Source organism: Stylophora pistillata, chromosome 9 (assembly GCF_964205215.1).
Source record: "Stylophora pistillata chromosome 9, jaStyPist1.2, whole genome shotgun sequence".
NCBI classification, from domain to species: domain Eukaryota; kingdom Metazoa; phylum Cnidaria; class Anthozoa; order Scleractinia; family Pocilloporidae; genus Stylophora; species Stylophora pistillata.
The window spans coordinates 23,100,201-23,119,763 of record NC_142527.1 but is presented as its reverse complement, the minus strand read 5'-3'; the positions used below and the strand labels follow the sequence as shown (position 1 = coordinate 23,119,763).

General features: G+C 37.9%; 1 protein-coding gene across 6 annotated transcripts; it reads left to right on the top strand.

Annotated features, from left to right (window-relative positions):
• Nucleotides 1-5,756: 5,756 nt before the first annotated feature.
• Nucleotides 5,757-19,429, top strand: LOC148723866 (orexin/Hypocretin receptor type 1-like). Of its 6 annotated transcripts, none has more exons than XM_088732050.1 (3): nucleotides 15,400-15,543; nucleotides 17,485-17,507; nucleotides 18,201-19,429. In XM_088732050.1, exon 3 carries the CDS (start codon nucleotides 18,218-18,220, stop codon nucleotides 19,223-19,225), a length of 1,008 nt encoding a protein of 335 aa, XP_088588176.1. In that variant the 5' UTR covers nucleotides 15,400-15,543; nucleotides 17,485-17,507; nucleotides 18,201-18,217; the 3' UTR covers nucleotides 19,226-19,429. The 6 variants fall into 6 exon arrangements, with proteins under 6 accessions (XP_088588173.1, XP_088588176.1, XP_088588172.1 ...); XM_088732046.1 differs by having other exon boundaries at nucleotides 18,195-19,429; XM_088732051.1 differs by lacking the exon at nucleotides 15,400-15,543 and adding an exon at nucleotides 16,810-17,388.
• Nucleotides 19,430-19,563: the final 134 nt, after the last annotated feature.

Below are 19,563 nucleotides of genomic sequence, written 5' to 3'. Positions count from 1 at the left end.
AGAGCAAGTCATCTCTTAGCCTCTCCCATCTGAAACAGACAGAAAAAAAAAACAGTGAATTTAGTTTCCACCTTTATAATCCAAATTTATCACATTTCTGCTGGTAATTGTCTGTCAAACTAAATATTCCATGTGAGATTTAAAGACATGGGTTCCAAATAGAAAGTGAAGTACCATACTGCAAGCTGGACTTTTTTATGCATGTCAATACAGAAATGCAGAGTTGTACCTACCCCCCAATATTTGCTTTGCTCTTTATGAAACACTCAGCACAGGCTTTCCCACGAGGAACATCAGGATAGGCACATTCCTATAAATAAAGTGCATGTATAACTTAATAATGAATTAACTGGGCTAAAGTCATATAATGTTCACTACTATAGACCACTTTCATATATGGCTGCCGGATTAATATTCTTTTGTTTAAATTTAAATTAGCCCTTCTGGCCTCGCTTGAGATAATGTATTCTCTTGAATTTTGTACTGGAGAACGAGGCCAGAAGGGCTAATTTAAATTTAAGTCATTTTCTAGAAGTTTTCTATTTTGAAATATAACTGAATGTTCAGTTCGGCGTTGAAAGCGTATTGTTGGTCGAGTCTTGCTAGTCTCCGTTTTGATTTTAAGCGAACTTATTTTATCGATCAACTACAGATATTTCATCACCTCTCCTTCTTTGAATTTCTGCCGGAAGATGGCAGAAACAACTCCAAATAGAGAGGCGGTGGCCACTTTGTTGTTCTGAAAATATCGGCCATCCAAGCTTCCGCCATTTTTCAAATCCGAAAGCTGGACCATATATACAAAACTCGCTTGGAAAATGTGCCACTAACAGGCTACTTCAGAAAGACTTGCTGACCTTTATGCCCCATTTCTTGAAATTTAAGATAAACCTTTCCCTTGGCTTATCTGTAGAATGAGAATGCAGCAATTCAACTCTTCGAAGTTCCAAGGGATCCATAACTGCACTCGACCGCGGGAAACTAAACTTTCCCGCTTTTGTCTATGCATATTAACATGAAATCCAATCTCGAAGTGTCAATAGGCCGATCCAGCCCCTAAAAAAAAACAGGCTTATTTGCACCCAGCAGGAATAGAGATCTATTGTACAAATTCAATTAGCCTGCGGAGCAGGCGTTCTTGTGGAGTTCGGGCGAAAATTAGGACTTTGGGCTTTCTGTTTTATTTTCCAGACCGCGCGTAAAATGGAGCGAGGCGAACAATTAGAAGGTGAGGGGAGGGGGAGAGGAGAGAAGGGAACGCCTGCCAGCAGCACTTGAAAATTTGAATAACCCGTTCGCTCACGAACGGGCAATTCTGATTGGTCCAGTATTTTTATTGACAGCAGAATGTGACGTCAGTTTGTTATGTATCACATCCAATATGGCGTTTAGCGAAGAAGAGATAGATCTTACGTTGAACGATTCTTTAGCTACTTTTGACGTCTTAGAGAACATTGTTTTAAAACAAGAACAGCAAGATGCCATACGACAACTTTCCAGAAATAAAGATGTGTTGGCGGTCTTACCGACAGGCTTCGGTAAAAGCATTATTTTTAGATTTGGTGTGCGAGTCAAGCAGCTTCTCACGAAGAAACACTCAGTTGCATGGTTGTCGTTTGCCCTCTGAAAAGCATCGTTGACGACCAGGTTGTCAAGGCCCAAGAAATTGGCTTAAAAGCAACAAGTCTTTCGGTATGTTTCTCTTCGATGAAGCTGGATCGATATTCTCGCTCATATTTAAGCATTTTCTTGATTTCGGTGTAGGTGGTTTGCACATACGAGCGGCTTTATTCCTCCCCCATGCCGGGCTAGATCTGTTTGGCGTATCTAATTGCCGCTTATTTGCACTTTTGGGCTTTTCTGGATTTTTGAATTGGTCATTTGCGTTCTTGAGGATGAATGCGTGTAGCTGTCCCAAGTTTCTGACTTTCCTAGCACGCGGATTGCAACAGCGATCGGATAACTGTTCGTTGTTTTGAATGAGTTCGATGCCACTTCCAGCACACACGTCTGATAAAATTACCCCAAAAGCATCACTTCTCTTCGATGCTCTGAATAAATTTTCTGATGACAGGTATGAGCCGTATTTAACTTTAAAACTACAGCCGCAAAATCGACAATTCTCGTTAGGCGACATGTGAACACAAATTTTGACACATGTGATTTCCCTTCGAATAACAACAAATTTTGACAAACAACGGTAGTGAAAATCCACTTCCGTCGCGCCACCTGATTGGCCAATTGTTTGCGCATTATCGTTACTCGTGCATATCTAATTAGGAGGCGTTTTTCAAATTTTCAAGTGCTGCTGGCAGGCGTTCCCTTCTCTCCTCTCCCCCTCCCCCCACCTTCTAATTGTTCGCCTGACTCCATTTTACGCGCAGTCTGGAAAATAAAACAGAAAGCCCGAAGTCCTAATTTTCGCCCAAATTCCACAAGAACGCCTGCTCTGCAGGCTAAAATTCAAGCAATTACTCAGATTACTGTGAGCAATTATCGCAAAAGGCTGTGAAGGCGATGATGGAAACTTAGCCGGTTTATGACGACACTCCATAGCAACCACCCTTTTCGAATATTTGAACTTCCGTTTACCTGAGGCTGAAAGTTTGGATGACCTGTAGCAAGAAGCAAAAAATGGTGTAAGCTTACGCTGATTGTTATTCCAAACTTTCACAATGGCTGTCGTGAAAAGTTTGCACGTGCTCAGTCGCTGGCACTGATTTGTGGAATGTCAAAGGAAGTATTAACCGGCGTCGTGTAATCGAGCCTTCACAAACAATGATCTATTTAATCAAATGGTCGCTAGTAAAACCGCATGCATAGATTAACACTATGATTGTCGAGCAAGCCCATGTAACAGGAAATTAGTGGCCACGAATCATTGAAGAATGTGTAAAACAAAACTGGAACTTTATCAAGTTAGCTTAAATTATCTTCTCACTCCGGACTTACGTATCTGGGTGTGTATATCCGTAGCTAATAAAACAAAGCAATTTGTAACTCAAAAAATGATGGGATTGAGATAGGTCGTAGAGCAGAACGTGCTTGTTTGTTTGTTTGTTTGTTTGTTTATTTATTATTATTTTATAGAGCATTACAAGCAAATTTACACAACCCGCATATAGCATTAGCTAGTCTTGGTGGGTATTAGTAATAAATAATTAAATACTATACATTGCAAACTAAAGAAGTTTCACTACCACAATAAACTAAAGAGATTTCATTACTACAATATTATAGGGGTTATAAGCCATGCATTAGTTTACTACATTATAAGCTAAGAGATACGTACAGTTGTCATACAGATTAAATACAATAAAATTACTAGTGAATTAAGACAAGACAAATACAGGCAGAGCAGACTGGAAAGTAGAGAGGAGAGAATTGTGATATACGGATGCGAGCGAAGTACTACAGTTATAATTTTCGATAATCATTGGTATTGAATTTCAATATTAGTGAATGGGCGTCAACATAATAGTCTCAATCCCAAGTATAGCCTGTCAAAAGCAACTTATGAATTTTCCTTTTAAATGCTCTTTTCGTGAGCTTACGCAAGTCAGGGTTTAGACAGTTCCATAAACTCGTACCAAACGCAGAGAAAGACTTAAATTTCATTTGCAATCTAGATTTATGTACATAGAAATTCTCTCTAAAAGAAAAACGCGTTTTATATGTATGGACGTCAGATGAATTAATAAAAAGTTCGCGAATATTCCTAGGTGTAGAGCTAGTGTAATGTTGGATTGTGAAGAATAAAGTCAAGTTAACCGAAAGTATGCAGTCCAAGTCTGTAGAATCAGCGTGTGCAGAGTTTCCTCATAGCTAACATAAGTGAGAAATTCTGCGAACTTGGCAGAAGATAAATGAAAAGCAAAGCTGTAGAGGAATGTTTGAGGAGATTTTGAGCAAGAGCAAGATATCTAGCAAGAATCAAACAATCAAACCCCTGCAAGACTAATGATAAACATGGCGGCTTCAAAACTAATAGATGACAGAAAATAGCCTTATATAAACTTTGTAATTTTATGCGTAACTAGATCTCATGAGGGGTGGAAACATTTCGCTGACCCCCAGTCCGTGGACTACCCTCGATGGACTACCCATATGGACTACCTAAATGGACTACCCATATGGACTACCCTAAATTACCTACCTTCACGCGAGTGAATCGAGCGAAAAGAGGGACTTCATTCTCTTTTGTACCAGACGCGTTCAACCGGCGACAACCTGTTAAAAATAAACTGATATATTTCCACGATATATTTCCACGGCTGTTATTAAAGAGAAAAAAAATGCTTGGAGAATCTACCAGGACTGCTTGATCGCTCTTGACAGACGCACGGTTGGTGTTGTTGTGTAGCTTTAGTTTAAGCTTCAATGTACTGCTCTAATCGTCTGAAGATCGCAATATCCGTGAAAATAACTACACTGTAGAGCTGGGCCCAGAGATATTTCCTAGAATATAAATATTTCCTGCTGACATAGCAGGAAATAGTTACACTTACCGACAAAGAAAGGCAGGGGCCGCACTAATACATTTGATGTTTACATTGGACATAAAATCTGTCATCGCGTGCTTGCGACAAGTGCGACCCTTTTGTCGCAACCAGACATAACTATGTTCGAAGGATCTAAAGATAAAAAAAGCCGATGTCCTACCTCTCGAGGATAGCCAAGCTTATAAGACAGTGACAGCAACAGCCAAGCTTATAAGATACAATATTGTAAATTCGAATTACTCACCACCCTTCACGCGCGATGAATGAATAAAGAACAAAGGAAGAACAGCTGACCAGCGGTATTAAGAAAACAAAATGGCGACCATCTATTATCGATCTCTGTTTTTTTAAAGGTAGGTAATCTAGGGTAGTCCATATGGGTAGTCCATATGGGTAGTCCATATGGGTAGTCCATATGGGTAGTCCATTTAGGTAATCCATCGAGGGTAGTCCATGGACTGGGGGTCAGCGAAATGTACCCACCCTCTGGTGTTCAATAGCTAAAATATAGAACAATTGTTGAGCGAGTAAATGGTAGTTAAATCAGAGTTAATGCTTTAGTATTAATTCACAAGCGGGGAACCCTGCCTTTAGAGATTACAAGGAAACCTTAAAGTCTTTTATTTGATTCATATAATCTACGATGGGTAAGGTCATTCGAAAGCTATTACATTTTTCGTTATTAGACAATGCGTTAAAGAAGTTAGTACCATTCGGGTTGAAAATTTATTACATTTTGCGTTGAGTGATTTGTTACATTAGGCGTCGATATGAAGGCATTTAATTTTGCGTTAGCTTTACATTTTGCGGCGATTATTACATTTTGCAGCGTATCATTTAGACTTGCTGAATCAAAATTGTAAAATAACCCTCGAAGGCCATCTTAGGTTAAAAGTTTAGAATATGTCTTCAAGTCAGTTAAAAATGGCATTTTCGAAAAACAACCATCCGGAATAATTATGAATGTGAAAAACAGGGCATCAGAGTGTCGTCGGTTGGATTCGAAAATATCGATCTAAGGAAACCAATCAGATCTGCATGAAAAGCCAAATAAGAAACCTACTTAAAACAAGGTTTTGAGTAGATCTGATGAGACCTGACGTCGGGCACAAGAAAACATTGGACCTAATCACTTTATTATTGTCCAGCCTGCTTGTAACATCAGATAAACGTCACTCTGAATGCCAAGCTCTATTGACAGTCAGATATTATTTGCATAGATCATTCTCCTCCTTATTTTCAGTTTCATATTTCTTTTTCAGTTGATATCGCTGATATTTGAAAGACCGCTTGATAAGACAGACTCCATGGGTGATATGCTACCTTCTAGTGTTCGTAATAGACCCAACCGGCTCAATTAATAATATTGTGGTGTGCCATTCAAACTCTTGGGTAATTACGCCTTGGTGCCGCTGACCTCGCAGGTAAATCGTAATTTCATATTCGTGGAAGTGGTATATCATTATTTCAGCACTCAATCATCCTAAGAATTAGTGGACTTGGAAATCACTTCGAATAGTAGAGGTGAACACGTACTCACGGACGCAAGGAATTGCGTGAAATGGATATCTGCTGTCCAATAGATTATTCCTCGGTTAAACGTTAGACCGGAAAATGGTAATTAGGACGTAGGCCACATTTTCACCACATTTTATCGCGGTTATACAAAAGATTCAATTGAAGACATCTTTTAAGATGTATGCCTTTTAAATGAAAATGTACCACCTCTTAAAGACTCCCCAATTATGTTCATCTAGAATATTTAAACATAAAACTCTGATGAAAATATAGTCATCACTTTGGAAGAAGGTAAAGTATGCTTAATTAACTTTTTGCTTAAAGGGAAGGTACGGTCTAGAAAAAGTTTATCACAATTAGAAGACTTTTTCCTCAGGAGTTTGAAAATAACTGCCATTTTGTCCAGTTTTCTTTGTGTTAGCGACAACAACGCTTTGAAGTTGCCCATTTTTACAACTTCCGCGGTTAGAAAAACGCCATCTTGGATATTACGTCAGTTCCGACATATAAATAGTCAAAATTTGTTCGGCGCTTTGTCCTTGTTGACCTGTTTGACCTTTTGGGCATTTTTGCTATCTTGATTCTTAGGAGGTAACTTTCCTTTTTAAGCAACTTTAGGCTTTCGTGTTTCAGACGTTGGAAAAGAATTGTCTGCCCTTCCTTTTAAATATTTCGGGACCATTGACTTTCAATTTACCACGAAAATGGCAGCTGCAAACAACCGAGCAACAACTTGGCTTTCCGTCATGTCGTCTACAAAATAATAATTAAAAGGATCGTTTAAATTACTTTATACTACGATAAAGAACCTTCAGATTATATTTTTCAAAAGCTATACCATTAAAAAAGGTTTAAGGTCAAAAGATCACGGTTATTTTTAATCTTCGACGATCACGCAATGTCAGCAATCAAAGCGTGGAGAGAATCGCAAATAATTCTTACCTTAGAAGTTTTATCTATCGTTCAAACTCACCAGGGTGTTTAGGAAATCTGTTAAACGTACACGTTTCCCTCTCTGACTGGAGGTTACAGTCAGGAGTAAAGCACTCAATCATTTTACTAAGTGAGCATTGCGTTACACGACTCAAGACGCCATATTGATAAGTTTGTTTAGAACCTTCCAAAGCGCCTCCCTGGTAACTTGACGTCACGACTTCGGTACTCTATCGTTGAATTGAGGCGAACTGTCATGTGATTGAATGTCAAAATACATACTAAAATAGACCTCTACCGGAAAGTGAAATATTAAAGAAAGGTCAGCCGGCAAAAATAACCCGCGACGATGGCTTGCCGAACCCTGCAAAACCTAAGAACTGCCAAAACGAAGACTTCCAACGAGATGTACAGGCATGTAAGTTTTCCTTGCTGACCTTCGCTTCGAACTGAAAGCTATGCTTACCTTTTCCATATTCAACACAAATTTCAGTTATTTATTTTATGAACTTTTTCAAACCATTTTATTGTAAGCGAATAAATTGGAGCTCGAAATGGTGGTACACCGTGTGTGGTAAATTCTCAGTCGCCACCCTTGACCAAAGCTGATTTTCAACATCATGTGCCTTTCCAAGCACTGTATGAGTCCACCGAGTAATTTTTCTTTACCCCACTAGTCACATTCTCCTGTGAAAAAGAACTAAGTGACATTTAATACATTGCGAGCAATTAATTAAGACAAGCACGTTTGCGACAACTACAAATTATCGTTCGTCAGGCAGGCGCCCATATCTCACTATATCACATCGATTGGACACGATAAAAATGATATGAAAATGTTTATGTCTTCCAACTAACTGTAAAGATCAATGATATCCAGGTATTTTTTTTTTTTTTTTTTTTTTTTTAAAACGTTCGGCGGCAAAGTAAAAGGAACGGGATGTTCTGATGGTAACGCAAGAGTTTGAAGATAATGCAAGCAACGAGAAGTTCATAGGTATTCCCAAACAAACTTTCGGAGTAGAAAATAATTTTCATAAATATCAAAAATCGGTCGGGTGTTCGGTCACACTTAAAAGACGAGGTTACCCATGCTTGCATAGTCTCCTTCCCAGCCGTTGTCTGGGCTTGTCACACAACGCTCCCTCCCAGGTTGGTGGGGGAGGAAGCGTTCCGTGACGAGCCCAAACAACGGCTGCGATGGAGACTAATGCTTGCAGGAAGTTCTAGAGTTGTGGGGTTTGTTCAGTGCATTACGCACAATTATTACGCTAATTACCATTTGAAATCTGTCAAATTGGATGGAATATGGCTGCCAAACGGTAGCAATATTTAATCCTTAAATTATTGATTTTATGTAGGCCATATATTTGTGAATTTAAACTTTTTGGATTTGAATTCAAACCTTTTTCATTTAAATTTAAACTTTTTGATTTTAAATTAAACCTTTTTATTTAAATTTAAACATTTTTTATTTAAATTTAAACTTTTTTTAATTTAAATTTGAACTTGCAAATTTTCATTTAATCTTCCTGGGGCGAGCGCGGCGAGGCCTCATTCTCATGTGAAGGACGGGAAGAGGACTAGGCTGTGCTCGTGGCATCATGGCGGCAAACAGCCAGTTGGATGTCGGTGAAGAAGTCGAAAGATTTTTAGCGTCTGTTTTCATGGAATCGAGGAAGTTAGATATTCAGAGAAAAGAAAAAGAATACGAAGAAGATTTTATGGCTGACTTGTTAGCACACCTTGACCTGCTGAGCAAAACTGTTGAGTTTTTGGCTGGAATTTTAGATTTGACTGATCTTGATATCCAGAAGATCTAAAAAACTTGGAAAAAATTGAAGACGTTTTCTCTGAAATCGAGAGAGAATTTATTACGCTTTATAACTTACATCAGGGGGTGTCGTTAAAACGCAATGTCAAGCTTCCGTCGTCTGTTTTAGAAAGTGAAGGTCCGGGTCGAACGAAATTCTACATTCCCAAAGAATTGCTCATAGAATTACCTGGTTTGAATTTCTCTTGGGCCACAATATCAAAAAAAAGTTTGGAGTGTCAAGATGGACCATTATGCGACGCGTAGCAGAATATGATTTAGGCCATTTGCAGAAGTTTTTTGATATTTCTGATGAAAGGATCGAAGATATCATCAAAAACTTTATTTCTCGTCATGGCTCTACTACAGGTGAGCCTTTTATGACAGGATATTTTCATTCTTTGGGTCTACATGTACATAGAGGTAGAATAAGGTCAGCTCTCAATAATGTTGATCCCCATAATACAATCTTGAGACGGGGAAGAGTTGTATCTAGAAGAAAGTACTTTGTTAAATGGCCAAATTCCTTGTGGCATATTGATGGCCATCACTTTCTTATTAGATGGAAATTTGTCATCCATGGCTGTTGTGATGGAAAATCAAGAAAAATAATGTTTCTACATTGCAGTACAAATAATACACTCAACAAAATTACTTCAAGGAAGACCAAGATCTGTAGAAATCACTTAAGCGGGTAATTTGTAAGTTTCTAAGTTTGCATCAGAAATTTGTCAAACACAATTGGAGACGAGTTTAATATGATTTCTAATTGAATTAAGTACAATAAAAGGTAAAAACATTGCAATGAAAAGAAAAGCTAAATTTGGGTTTAAGGTCATTGTATACTGCAGAGTACAATTTACGATAAAATTTTTCTCCTTTCGGCCAATCAGAATCAGGTAATTTTGTTGAGAATATCATGGGTTGGAAATTATTTGCAATAATTGAAAATTTCCAAATTTCCAAAAAAAATTATTAAAATGCTTTTATTCAAACTAGAAATGAAAACTGGAACTTTTTTCTAAACAATGTCCTCTTGTGGTTATCATGTCCTTATGAGGAAATAAATGCTGATTCCTTAGAATTTTAAATGACCTTGAACCTAACGGCACTGAACTACTAAATCATAATGTGCAGGAGTCAATCCCCACATGTTCTTACTGCATAGGTATTTTGTGCGTATTCTCTATACCAAGATATCTGCTACACTTACACAAATAAATGTCAAACAGCCTTAACAATTTAAATACACCTTATTGCATAAATGTTGGCCTTGGAAAAAAATAACTCTAGTACTTTAGCATGTTAGGAATATATTAAAATACAAAAGAAAAATAGGAACGCTTTTCTTTGTATTATTACTAATGTGCTAAAGTTCTATTTCTTAGACGACGTTTCTGCCAATAGGTGTAAGAAATTACACCTTTTACAATTACCCTTGTAAAATACAAAGTTATTCCATGATCAGATTTTCATGGTTCAATTGCCCTATAACACTATGACATGAAATCAAAAAATCCTATTGCTCCCAAGCAATGGAACTGAAATAGACAAAATGGACTTTTGGTTGAATGTTAACACAAGCTCACAATGCACTCATGTGACTATGATTCTCAAAAAGCTTATTCTTTGGGGTTTGTATTTTGATTTTGTGAGCCAAAAAAATAGTACAAAAATATCTTCATTGTTCTTGGTGACGACACATTCTCCTATCATGTTAAACTAGTACTAGTAGGGACCTTAAGCAACCACGACGGCGGAAGGCAACGAGGACGTGGAAAAACAAGAGATCTAATTGGCAGAACAATAGCTCAGCACGTTCGTTTTGAAACTTTGTACATTTCTTAGCCGTCCTATGCAAAACAACAACGTGAAATCGCCAAGATTTGCGTCGTCTGCGAACCGAAACCGCGACGGCAAATTATTTTCATTTTCATTTGGAACTCAACGCTACTTTTATACGTCATGCTGAAGTTGAGCTGTGGCGCCATATCAGACAGAAAGCTCCTGCAGCCATATTTTAAATTCTGACTAAGAGTAGAAATTCATTTTTTAATCAGTCTTCCTTGGCGTTGCAGTCCTGATTCCTTAAGGCCCCTAGTAACTGATATGTACATGTGATTGAGGCTCACTGTATGACACACCTCTAAAGTGTGTTTGACAGTTACAATTTGTTACATTATATCCAGACATTCATTTCTTTTGTTTTCAATAGTATCAATAACATTTAGTCCTGCTTTCATTATCGGAGAATACTGAATAGTAGTAGTAGTACTGAATAGTAGTAATAATCTTCTGAAAGATAGGTATAAAGACCATTATCGAGATATTTCTTCTTTATTTCGCAGTTCATAAGTCTGATCCACTCCTTTCTTGGTCCCCCAAGGTCTTTTGCCATCTCCCCTATGAACTCGACTTCAACGGTCGTAGTGTAATCTTTAATTCCAGCAAGCTCTGAGAGGGTTGTTTGCGAGAGGTTTTGTCGATCAGCACAAATGAAGTTAGTATTATCATAGGCTTCATCATATTGAGACTCGCTTTCAATGTGTAATTTTCTACCAGGGATGAGGCTCTTTTGTAGAAATTTTAATATTTCTGCTGGATCAGTGAGTTTTTCAGCGTCAATACCCTGAATCAGGGCACTCACTACTTCATGACAGTGGGGTGGTGTGGAAAATTCATCCCCTTTATCTTTCCCCATTTCTGCCCCTTTTGTGGTTGCATCTAGAGAAGAGGAACTGGATCCCTGCAAAGGATCATTGAGACCTTTTTCTGACTTCACAATGGCAGTGATAGAAATTTCGTCACTGAGATATTTTCCATCCACAAGGGCATCATCATAGATAAACTCAAATCCCTGCTTTATTTTGACATAAAGCAGTCCCTGACCAGCCATTTTCTTTACTACAGCATAGCTATATTCAGTGCCTGACCCAAGTTGGAGAGTTGAAATAGCGTTGTGTCTTACCTTGACAAATTCAAAATCATTCATGCCCATCAATGAGTATTTCTTCTTGAGTGAATCAAGAATCTTATTTCTGTTAACGTTTTCGCCGTCCTCGTCAGTCAACATCAGCATTCCAGAAGTTAAAATTGAGTCCCACTTCAAATTAGGAGAGCAACCGTCGTCTTGCATTTCTTCATCGTCAAAACAGCGAAGGAGAGCAAATTCTATTGGTTTTTGCTCTTTTGGCTTCATTTTCTTTTCTTTAACTTGCTTATAACTTCCTCTAGATGCAGATCTCAGTCGTTCGCTTCGATTAAGACGTCGGCACAACCCAGAACCCGAGCTCTCTCTTAGCATATATTATTTGCTCTATTCAGTGTATCCTGAATAGAAGAAGTCGAAGACACAGATTGAGGTGAACTCTTGTTACTATCAGCAAGAATCTTTGATGCTTCATTAAGGAGCTTTGAAACTTTATCAAGGTCGGACGAAGAACTTGCCGTCATGATGCCACGAGCAGAGCCTTGTCGTCTTCTCATCCTTCACATGAGAGTGAGGCTTGGCCGCGCTCGCCCCAGGAAGAATAAATGAAAATTTTCAAGTTCAAATTTAAATTAAAAAAGTTTAAATTTAAATAAAAAAGGCTTAACTCTATATAAAAAAGTTTAAATTTAAATAAAAAGTTTAAATTTAAATGAAAAAGGTTTAAATTTAAATCAAAAAAGTTTAAATTCACAAATATATGGTTTACATTAAATCAATAATTTAAGGATTAAATATTGCTACCATTTGGCAGCCATACTGGAACTAGTAATAGCTGCTTGATGCGTCTGGTCGAGAAAAAAAATATCTTTAATCTATTTAATTTTCTGTCTTATCACAGTTTCTCTACAACATCAATGACCGTACGACATGTGAAATAACAGTTTTTTTTTTCTTAAATGGGTATGCAACTGTGGGTTCGTTTGTGGCTCAGACAGTTACTGAGTGGTGATTTAGCATCTGAAAAATTCAAGCACTTTAAAGTGAGACTTCTTGGAAACGTCAGATTTATTGATTTACACACTACCATTAAAATAGGAAATTTGGGATCAAACGCATTAAGTATTGATAATTCAAGAAAGTAAAGATGAGGATATAAGGTATGACATCTCTGATTTACATCCGGCTCTATCTTTTTCTTTTGTTCTGAAAAGCCAGAAGATTCTTCAATTATGCACCCATATGCGATATTTCTTTTTTCCTCCGATCCGATGTTTATTACGGTTGTAATATCTTTTAACCCTTCCAATGCAGCTGAGTTAAAGATATTCATGACTGAACCATGTTTTGATTCATGACACCAAAAGAATGATGTAAAACCAAATTTTATCCAGAGGATGAGTTTTAATTAAAAAGGTAACTTAACTTACAACAGAAGAGATCAAGAAAGGTGGCCGCATTTGAAACGATTTTAAACCAATTTTGACCTTTCTGAAATAGTAGGACTGTGTCTTTTTGGGTTGATCACGAAACAGACGTTTCTATTATGACTAGAAGCCCCTTCAGTTGCGTTAAAAAAAAAAAAAACTTAGTTAGCCCAAACCGACCCTCATTTCTCCAACTTATCATGTCCCAGACAACGAGAGAACCCCTTTTGTCAGTTTCGTTGTCATCTTCATCGGAATCGTTGCTTGATGCAAGTGATTTTTCTTCGCAAGGTTCAACCGTACCTGCAACTTCCATTTCTTTAAACCACGCTAGCTAAGTGCGATGTTTTATTACGCACAGTAGAGCTTGGGGAAGAAGGAATTTATTCGTTGTTATTCATCAGTTCAAGAGTATTTCGAGGCTAACCACAACAAAACTGCAATTGGCATATAAGATTTGCATGCGTCAATTAGGACTTTTTAATCGACGGAACCACTTAAAAAAAAACGGATTTCAGTTATTTTGAAATTTCTTCTACCGAAATTGGATTTTACATATGATAAAATAAAAAAAAAAGTACGCAACATATGTCTTTTTGTAAAACGGTGCGGGGTGAATAATGATGCTTCTTAAAAGGTTAAGACATCCACTCCGACAAGATTGTTGATTTACATGCGCTTTTGTCATATCTGTTTGCTCAGCCAGCGTGTCACATGAGGGAAACGTCATTCCCTTTAAACAGCTCTGTAAAGAACCTACACTCTCATTACCTTTGCTCATTTCTACTCACACTTTTAATTGAGCCACCAAGGCAGCCACAGAGCTATACGCCAAAATACACTGAACCTGATTCAATTAAGGATCATGCAAGCGTCATTCTTCTGATGTAACCTGACTCTAGGCAGGAGCTTCATATGCTGTGGTTCAGTCTCTTGATGATTTGCATACCCGCATGAGCTTTTATCTTGAGGATGAAAATAAAAATGGCGCTAACGATAGTTGAAAGATAGTTAAGTCTCTCTGATTTTCTTATTATGAGGCCCACTTCCTAGGTTTGCCTGATGCTTCAATGATTCCTCAACCATATAAGTGCTGCAGGCTAAAAAGAACGATTTACACAACCCGAATGCTAATGTGACACTAACTATGGAGACTTAAAATAATTCGCCCAGGTTAAGCTGAGCTGGTGTTTATGGAGTTTTTTCAGGTCTATTTCAACATTCAGTCAGCCGGCCATACGAATGTTAGCTGTCGCAATATCTTATCCAGTTTTTCTTGTTTAATTATCATAGAGATCTTTTCTCAATTTGCATTTTAACGAAAGAGAGTTTATGAGGAACTTTAATTTTTCAAATTACCTTCCGTTCTCGCAAAGTTTTCTCCTTTTTTACGCCTGAGCAAAAACGCGAAGAAACTTCGTCTCACAGGCTGAAGACAAATATTTGGGTAGTACGGCGTCAAATAATTTCGCAGATGCAAGTTTTGAAGATAATTGTTCAAAATGTCTTTCCTATATCATATCACGGCGCAGCGCCAATAACTCAAGCACAGAAACGAACTATTTAAACGTGACAAAGTGATTCTGGCTGCTTCTTTCGATATCGTTGCGACATGATCTACTAAAAAAAAAAAAATTTTAAAAAATTACTGTATTCCTTAATTAAAAAATTCAGGATATGTAAAGCTTCAAAGTGTCTCTGTCGATTCACCAGCCATCATACTTTAATCTAACTCTTTTATCAGCAGTTGTGCCGATAAAGACTTTGTACTTAAGAACTGACATAAAGGCCAAAATTGACAAGAGAATCTTGAAGTTAAATTAAAGAAAATGACGATAAGACACTATGTCGATTCAGTTCATGAAGGAAAGCTTTTAATTTGTTATCTGCCCTACTAAACAATTGTTTACTCACGACAGACCCTGTTGGGTGTTAAAATCGACAAATCAATGTCGAATTTCCATAAGCGAAAATAAATATATCGGGATAAAAATTTTAAGTGAGTTTGATGCCTATACGGAAAGTTATGTATTCAGGCATATATTCCTTATTCGATATTTGCCCGCTATTTCAACATGGCACTGCATATTTCAGAGCCGTATAACCATTTCAAAGTCATGTCTCTGTGAAATAAAACAAGGGAATTATCTGCATGCAATGAAAATAAGAGAAAAGGTTATGTGATAAGAATTAAATTGACAAGTTTTAAAAAAGCAATTTTGACATTGGAGTAATCTGAAATACGTTGTGCGCTTTCTTCTAATTACGTATGCTAAGCCGAAAACACCGTGAAGTGAAATGTTGACGCCATACCAAGTTGTCCTGCAACCTAAAAGGTTGTTTTAAAAGGCTGAGTTGTACAAGGATCCCGCGGCGAGTCCTGTTTTCATTTCTAGTCTTCGAGTAGTTCATCTAATGCAGGTAAAACTGATATTTTCGTTTCCTTTTCCTTCCATCAACGAAGTTTACGAGCGATTTCTATTTCACAAACACTAACTGATGTTCTCAGATAACGTTTAGGCTGAATAATATATGGAAGTTTTACCAAACAACGGTTAATCTTTGTTGAAAAAAAGGCTCTTGTACGTTTTTCAATCTTTCATTTATTACACTTCAAAGATGCCTGGGATTTTACGTTTTCATCCATTGGTTCAACTATACCATCCGGGTGAGTGTTGTCGGTGGTAGTGACTGATGTTTCGACAACCTGCGCGGAAGTCATCACTTGACTCTATTGATGACTTCCGCACAGGTTGTCGAAACTTCAGTCACTACCACCGACAACAGTCCTTGTCAGGACTACACTCACCCGGACGATCAGACTACACCTTCACATGTTACCCCCGGGTTCAAGCCATTTATTGCATAACATTCTGTAAGGAATTTGTCTACACTTTCTGTGCATTGTAACGATCCATGGAATCCATCTTGGGATGAGAGAATTCTAAGCCTTGTGTTACAGGAAGCCTTTCAGTTAAATTATTATTTTCAATTATTAGACATAACTGCGTTCTGTTTGCACAGTGCATTATTTTTTCTCGAACTAATAGATTCTAATGAAGGTCTGTCATCGACTCACAGCTGCTCCAAATGATCAAAAACAAACCGACATACTCGCAGAGAAATAAAATGACATACTTGGAACACTGTTTTCCCAAATTCCCACAGATTTCCTACATTTTCCTATATTACAAATCTACACTCCACCGAAGGCAACTTTATCTTCTTTTCGTCTTCCTGTTCCTTAGACCAGGAGATTAATTACATATTTAAATGTGTTTTAAAATACGGAGCACCTGCATCACCTTCACAAAACTTGAGAAACTGCAAAGTCGCCTTTTTGAACTAATCTTGAATTTCCGCGCGTAGAGCAGGTTTCCAGCTTGTTTTTATTGTTTTTGTTGTTGTTTTTATTCCCTAAAGTTGATGAATCAAACTCATTGGAGAAATCGAAGAAAAAATTGGTTTAAATTATAGGAACGGACTGATAATGGCCGTGTTTGTTATATGATCATTTTTGTCGATCGCATACCATTTTGAACATTACCTAATGTAGATATCCAGTACAACAACCTCTCGACGCAAACTTTCTTTTAAAAGTTGCTCCAAACAGAGTGCGTTATCTTTTACTGTCTTATCGGGTAGAATTTACGTTTACGTGCGTGTGAAATTCCCAAGGTGACAGCATGTTACCTCAAACGCCATTGACAATCGGTTAGAGTGAAGGCGTTTGTTATGGTGGGGATTAGAGTTTTATGTAATATTTCCTAATTCGATGGATAAAGAAGCAATTATCCCTAGATTCATTACGTTATGGGTTACATCCTTACAAAAATAGTATAACCCTCACACACATCATCACATCATGTAAAAATAAGACTTGCTTCAAAGCGAAATAGCTACCAAACGGTGTTCGTTAGTTTGACCTCTGCCGCATTTGAGCTTTAATTAGTTTTTAGTGACTTTCAAAGCGGAAGACACAAGCCCGTGTTGTACGTGGCTGGACTATTAATATGAGCCATGTTGGATTTCAATTCATTTTAAGCCCCACACATATAAGCATTTAAGTTTGATATTCCTGTCCGGCTGTCATGAGGAGATGCGTGCCCGATACCCGCATTAATATTCAAAACAAATCATCTTGAAATGTTAAAATAGAGGACTGATCAGGATTAAACTCAGTAGTTCATCAAGTTCATCAGGCTCGGGCTTCTGAATTTTCAAACCGTTGGACGAGGGAAGCAAGGTTGTCAAGCTTGTCTAGAGGTATACAGTGTCTCTTAGTCTACATCAACCTGAAGAAACACTTGGATCATTGAACTTGAAATGTATTTATTTTCCTTATTTTCTCTTCCTTTAGAGCTAAGAGATTACAAGTCTATAAGGTGACAGTGGTCTTCCATACATTCTATCGCAGTTACATAGCAATGTATTATCAAAAGACAATTAACGCCTCTAAACTCAATAATTTAGAGGGGAATAAGTTGATGTTGAAAAGCGAATTCAAGGGGAGATCGATTCTCTGTTTCCAAAACGATTCTATACATGTACCATTGACGGTGTCTTTACATACTATATCGTTCATTATCTCAAGTGCTACTTTTGTTCTACCAGGTCTTAAACTGGGAATGAAAGATTAAGTGAAATGAAATCGTTATTGCTACTGCTTCTTTCTGATAATCTGTGCTAACTTAGAGTCTAAACCTAAGCATTACCTTCACTTTGATTCTTAGATTCATTATTAGTCACAAAATTATAATTATTTATCAAGAAACTCGTAATGTGTTTTCGCTTGCCTGTTCCTGTTTCCACCAATTCCTTCCGGCCTTTTCACTACTCCATTGACGTCCAGGAATATCGGTCTAAACCAGAGTGAGTTTGATTTTAAAAAAAGTTCTTACAAGTTTTTCTCTATAAATTCTCAATCGATTCCTCTCACTGTGTGTGGTTCATTTTATCTTGTAAACGAGGTTGCTATCAGATAAGATTTAAGGGGCTAGGCTGTTAACTCGTGATTCGTCAAATAGTAATATCAGGGTCATCTTATCTAACAACAGATCTATCTTATCTAGCAACAGAAAAAGAGAAACCGAAGATGGCGTTAAAAGAGACCGAGGTGGTTATCCTCATAGTCCTGTACGTCATCACGATGCTCGTAGCATTTTCGGGGAATGGTTTCCTCATCTATATCGTGTGGAAGAAACCTGAAGTAAGATCGCTGACAAGCTTCATGTTCGTCAACATGGCCATCGCTGATTTGCTGGTGACGTTGGTTGTGATGCCCTGGTCGATTGCCCAACTCTACACAGACGGTTTATGGATGATACCAGGAATATTGGGAGACATCACGTGCAAAGTTATCGTATACACTGCCTATGTCACTATAACAGCGTCCATCCTCTGCCTGACATTCGTGGCAGTCGATAGGTACTATGCCATTGTTCATCCCTTCCGCCGCCATCTTTGGTTCCGAAAGCCTAAACTGACAGTACCATTTATTTGGATCGTGTCATTGGCTTCTATGTCCGTTTTCCCTGTTGTACAAACCGTGGAAGACCACAATTCCAAATGCATGCTATCTGTTTACGTTTTGGGTGATCCAATGTGGGCTCTGCGAGGAATATTCCTCTTCCTAGTAGTGGTCAACTATCTGATCCCTTTGAGTGTTATTTCTGTCTTGTATACTATTACCGCACGGAGGTTATGGTTCCATGTTGCACCTGGACTGGAACATTTGAAAAGAAACCGAGAGCAAGTCGAAACCTCGAGGAGAAGAGTGGTTAAGATGCTCATCATTGTTACCTGTGCCTTTTCCCTTGGCTGGCTCCCAGCACAGGTGGTCCACATGAGATATCTCATACAAGCATGGATTGTTGAGGTAACTCTTCAGCCGATTGTCGAGTTTCTGTGTTTTTGGTTTGGTCACGCCAACAGCGCCATCAATCCATGGCTGTACATATTCCTGAGCAGCAAGATCAATACGGCATTTACAAGAATCGTCAGTAGAAAAAGCAGCCGGTCGCCTCAGAGTCTCAGTGTCCAAACATCAAATGCCTTTTTACCACCTGAAGACGAAGCTTTCCAGAAAGAATCAACACTGTAATATCTGTCATAACATGAAACATTTATCACCATCTTGGTAATTATACCTAAGAAAGCGAAACTTTCTTAAAACTTATTGAATGATATGACCCCATATATACGGTGTGATAAAGGTAATAAGCTAAGTAATTAATGTGAAATTGAAAATCTCAACTGATGTAGACAACTGCTCTATCGGCTGCTAAAAATAAAAGAGGGGATCAGATTTTGTTTTGTTATTGTTTTCGTTCTCAATTATGACAGCAAGTTATCTCTGTTTAGTTTAGTTTAATTCATTCGCCACGGGAATGGCAGGAGAAAGGAACAGAACTTTCGTCCCAATTGACACCTGACCCCCTT